Below are 4993 nucleotides of genomic sequence, written 5' to 3'. Positions count from 1 at the left end.
TCCAATTTCGATTTGGAGGCGGTTAAAACCGTCGCTAAAATACTAGTACGGCGGTTAACCAACCGTCGCCCAATCAATCGTCGGGAAGAAATCAACGACGGTCACTTTCAACCGCTGGAACAACCGTCGAGAATAATTCAACGACGGTTAGAACGGCGGTGTGGCCGCCACATAATGATCATCGAAATTACTATGTTTTACTTTTGGAGGCGGTTTACAACCGCCTCTGTATAAGTAACGTGGTTTTGGAGTCGGTTTATAACCGCCTCTGTATTTCCTTTTGGAGGCGGTTCGTAACAGCCCCTAAATAAGTGATAAGGTATTTCGCGTCTGTTGGGAACCGCCTCTGACTTTTATTTGGAGGCGGTTTGTAACAGCCTCTAAATAATAATTTAAAAAATTTAAAATTTATTAAAAAATTTATAAAATAATTTTGTATGATTGATTGTATTCGATAATTTTAAAAAAAATTAATCAATTTTTTTGTTTCTTATATTTTAAAATCCTATTTTTTTAAATTTAATAATAGTGATTTGTTATTATTTTATAAATTTATTCAAATATAGAATATTATTGCTATACATAATTTTTGAAATGTCGTCCAAATATAATTAAAATTATTAACAAAAAAGATCATTCATAAAAATGTTATTGAATAAAAATATATAAATTAAACCATTTATCATAATAGGATTAAAACATCAAACTTGATGTTTTGTACTATCATCTAAACAAAAAATATAAATTTCAAGAATATATATAAGGCGATAGCATACAACATTAGCACAAAGGATTTGGAATTCATAAAAAATGCTAGCAAAGCATCTTGTCATAAAATGAGTATACATCAACAAAATACTTGAATCAAGTATACGCTTTTTACTTCAAAAAAAAACAAAACAAAAAAAAAGCATAAACAAAAAGCATCACAAATGGCTCCTATATACAACGAAGCACATACAAGCATAAAATATAGCTTGCACCCTGTCGTATCTTGTGCATATTATTATTAGTTAATGAGATAGCTTGTAAAATAGAATAACAACTATAGCAAGAACAAGAGCTCCAATCACAGATGCAACGATCCATTTGTTTGTAGTTATTCTTCGTGACATGCTCGTTACAACCTTCTTACTCTTGTCGATAGCATCATCTACCCCATGAAGCTGCAAGTCATAGAAAAAATGACCATCAACCAACAATCACCACCGCTTCTACATCGCACTTGCAATCTTATTCTCCGAGGAAACGTATCATGATTGATTTTAATACTTTTCCTTAGAGAATAAAATCATCTCATGATTCTTTACTAGTAAATTAAAAGAGGACCAAAACTATCTAAAATTGACATAAAAAGAACACCATTGAAAAAAATAGCATTCACATATAAACATACCTTCTTATGGGAGTTCAGAAGAGTCTCACGCTGCTGGTGTAAATCTTGAAGTATTGAGACACCAATTTCTTCAGTTTCCAGCATTCACATATAAACAATAATAATCGCAACTCAGGCTGCACAACGGATGCAAAACACAAACATCTTACAATAAATACACCTGCAATAACATAGCCTCTATATGAACTGGTTGCAGTTGCTGATACCGAACCCACATTCAGTCACAAATATTTCTTGAATATTTAATGGTCTCTAGGAATTAGAACCATATATTCTACAACGGAATTCAGAATTTAAAAAGGCTAAAGATATCAACACTAAATACCCTAATATGATGTACAAAAAAGAGAGTAATAGAACTGTGAAAAAACAGTAAAAAATTAATGATGAATATTAGTGTGGTAACTAAAATAACATTCAGATTCAGTCAATTAAAAGATCATTTTCTGAAAAGCCTTAATGGTAGTTACTTGGTTAACAGTGATCCCAAAAAGGAGATACAGAAGTGAATAAATAGTATTTGATATTATCACTAGCAAACAAAAAGGAAAATAATACAACCAATAACAGAACTTCCAATTAATAACAGTGATCACAATTCCAAGTTTATTAATAACTGAATGATGCTTTTTTCCAATTCTTCTTGTTCGGAGCCATCCTTTTATAACTTTACCAACAACCTATATAATTAGACTCTGATCCTGCAAAATATTAATCAAACATCACTCAGAAATCCCATTTGAATCATGGCTATCTCTTTCACTTCCAACCTGCAATCAAATTACACCCTGAAAAAGAAACTATGACATAGTCCCCTGAAATCATAGAATGATTTTTGTATTCTTTTTTATGTGCCTTTCTTTTAATTAGAAAATATCAGACAATGGATAAGAGTATGTAGAATATACAAATAAAGCAGTTAAAATAATGCTGAAAAACAAGGTATATTATACATAATAATTCCAAAATAGCAATAATAGATAAACCAATTTACCTTGATGGCAAGAAGTCCTAGTGCGAGAGCGCTCCCTTTCTCAATCTTGTGCTGAAATTTAACCTGGTTAATCTGAAAAACAAAACCAAGAGAAAATAAAGCAGTTAAAATTACATACGCGTGCATCTGAATCCCAAAAAATCTAGGATCGGCTAACAGATCCTAAACATTAAAAATTTGTGATGGTCCGACAGCTTCCACCAAAGGACTTGTTGGTTGCAGAAACACATCTATGTGCTGAATGTTTTAATTCGTTGCCTAAATTGGATGGACTTAGTGTCAAAATATGAGAACTATGTGTTGCTCCACTTTCAGTATTAATCCCTACAAAAACAATTAAGGATATTGCCTGGTGTAGATTGAGGCCTGATAACGAATCGTGGTTTCCGAAGCATTCCTATAAATCCAAATACTCAATGACAATAAGTAAAAATGAAAAAAAACAACTAATCAATTGAATAACATAATGTATTCATAAAACATTGTTGATAACTTACAAAAAGATAGCAATATTATGCATGAAACCATAAATAAATATGAAACACAAAAATCACATCAATCAACAATTTATCAAATGTGAGATCAAATTGCATGATTCTATTACATTTGGTTTCAAAATACAAATTATCTAATTTAGCTTGCATTGGTCATGTCGTTCAGTATAACACTTTAATCATTGGCATGTTCATTAACGGTCAAGGTGGGATTGTCATCATCCACATTAGGTCTTGTTAAAAGAATATGCATAGCATCATCAGACAAAATTTGTTCCAAGTTTTGGGATGGATATAACTCAATGGATGGCATAATGTCTTCTTCATCTTCACCCATGTCGTACAAATCTCTTGGTTTCAAATGAATAGGTATGCTCCAACCTTTTTCTTTCTCATCGTCCACAAAATAAACCATTTGAGCTTCAGATGCTTTGATGTATGGCTCATCATCTTCATGTTCACCTGTATGTATTAGTCTGGTGAAATTAATTGAAGTAAATCCCAGATTATCTTTTTTGATGCCTCTAGGATTAGTGGTATTAGCCCATTGACACTTGAACAAAGTAACTGTGAATAAGCAATTATAATTGATCTCTATAATGTCCATCAGTTTCCCATAGTATAAGACATCTCCAAACCTCATTTGGCTATCACTATTACTTGAATAACTTCTAGTTCCAAATGTACCAAATACCCCACTATTTTGTGTTTTCAAGCCCCGATCTCGTGTCAAGGTTCGAAATCTGCACCCATTTACATTGTATGCATTGAACCTTCTAGCTTGGCTAATTGGACCTTGACCAAGAAAAAGCATAATATCTTTATCTGATTCACTCAGTAGGTCAATATCTTTAACAATCTATATATGGGTTTCAAATCCTAGCCCTGAGCAGAATGAGCTTTAGGTTTCTTGGGCTCTTCTCACACACTAGGCCCTATTGGGCTTTAGTGAAAGAGCAAAATCCAACAAAATTTTTCTCTTACTGCATAAGAAAATTGAAACTCATATATATGAGAAAAAATGTTTCTCAAGCAGCTTGAAGTATATTTATCTCGATCCACTAAAAACTACATCGATTTGTTTATTTATTTACTTATATTAATTGATTCACCTTTAAATGGTTATTCTCTCTCTTCTTTTATCACCATTGATCCATCTTTGTACGATTATGATTTAGTAGCCGAAGATAAAGTTATTTCAAGCAACTTGAGAAATGATAAGCCCTATATATATATATATGTATATATATGGTAAATATTTTCTTATTTTATATATATATGGTTAATATTTTCTTATTTTATAGGATAATTATTTTCTCCAATCAATGACTCTTCGATTTTCATATAATATTTTCTATATGTGCATTTAGCATGAGAAAATTTCTCTTATTGCATGAAAAAAATTAAAATTCATATATATATATATATATATATATATATATATATATATATATATATATATATATGAGATATGATATTGTGACAACCAAATAATGTTAACCAATGTTACTACCACATCTTAACCGTTGATTTCCGCCAATCAACAGTTATTATTTTTCAAATCAAACTCATTAATTAATTATTAATTCGCAATAAATGATAACCGTTGATTGGCGGAAATCAATGGTTAAGATGTGGTAATAACATTGGTAGTAACATTATTTGGTTGTCACGATATCCTATCCCTTGAAAATATGTTTTCAAAACAAAATTACTAAACAAATTTTTCTGTTTTTGAAGTTTCAAAACATTTTTTTTAAAATTTTTTATCAAACAGATTTTTTTCCTTCTTTTATTCTGAAAAAATAGTTCTTATAAATTATTCTACAAAAATTTTGTAAGAACAAAAACAATGGAAACAAAATTAAACAGGCCATATATCTTCTTTTATCACTGCATGCTAATAAAAATGGAATTTTTTTTTGGATTTGTTTAAATTATTTGGTAGAAACAAATGTGTCCGCTACTACTATACTAATGAACCAGAGCTGGAGTTTCAAATAAATCCAAAGCATAAGTGAAAAATTTCGTAATTTTTAGAGACGAAAAAAACTTCATCCTTAAATTTTTTTTATTAAATTTAAATATATATTTAATGCTATCCTATTT

General features: G+C 30.4%; 1 protein-coding gene across 1 annotated transcript; it reads right to left on the bottom strand.

Annotated features, from left to right (window-relative positions):
- Positions 1 to 844: 844 nt before the first annotated feature.
- Positions 845 to 1681, bottom strand: LOC133294983 (vesicle transport v-SNARE 12-like). The gene is made up of 2 exons (XM_061493759.1): positions 1397 to 1681; positions 845 to 1166 (listed from the first exon to the last, which is right to left on the bottom strand). Exons 1-2 carry the CDS (start codon positions 1478 to 1480, stop codon positions 1014 to 1016), a joined length of 237 nt encoding a protein of 78 aa, XP_061349743.1. The 5' UTR covers positions 1481 to 1681; the 3' UTR covers positions 845 to 1013.
- Positions 1682 to 4993: the final 3312 nt, after the last annotated feature.

The sequence above is a fragment of the Gastrolobium bilobum genome, unplaced genomic scaffold, assembly GCF_033153095.1.
Source record: "Gastrolobium bilobum isolate Gb01-03AN ecotype WA unplaced genomic scaffold, APGP_CSIRO_Gbil_v1 utg76129, whole genome shotgun sequence".
Lineage (NCBI taxonomy): Eukaryota > Viridiplantae > Streptophyta > Magnoliopsida > Fabales > Fabaceae > Gastrolobium > Gastrolobium bilobum.
This window is presented reverse-complemented; position numbering and strand designations above follow the sequence as displayed.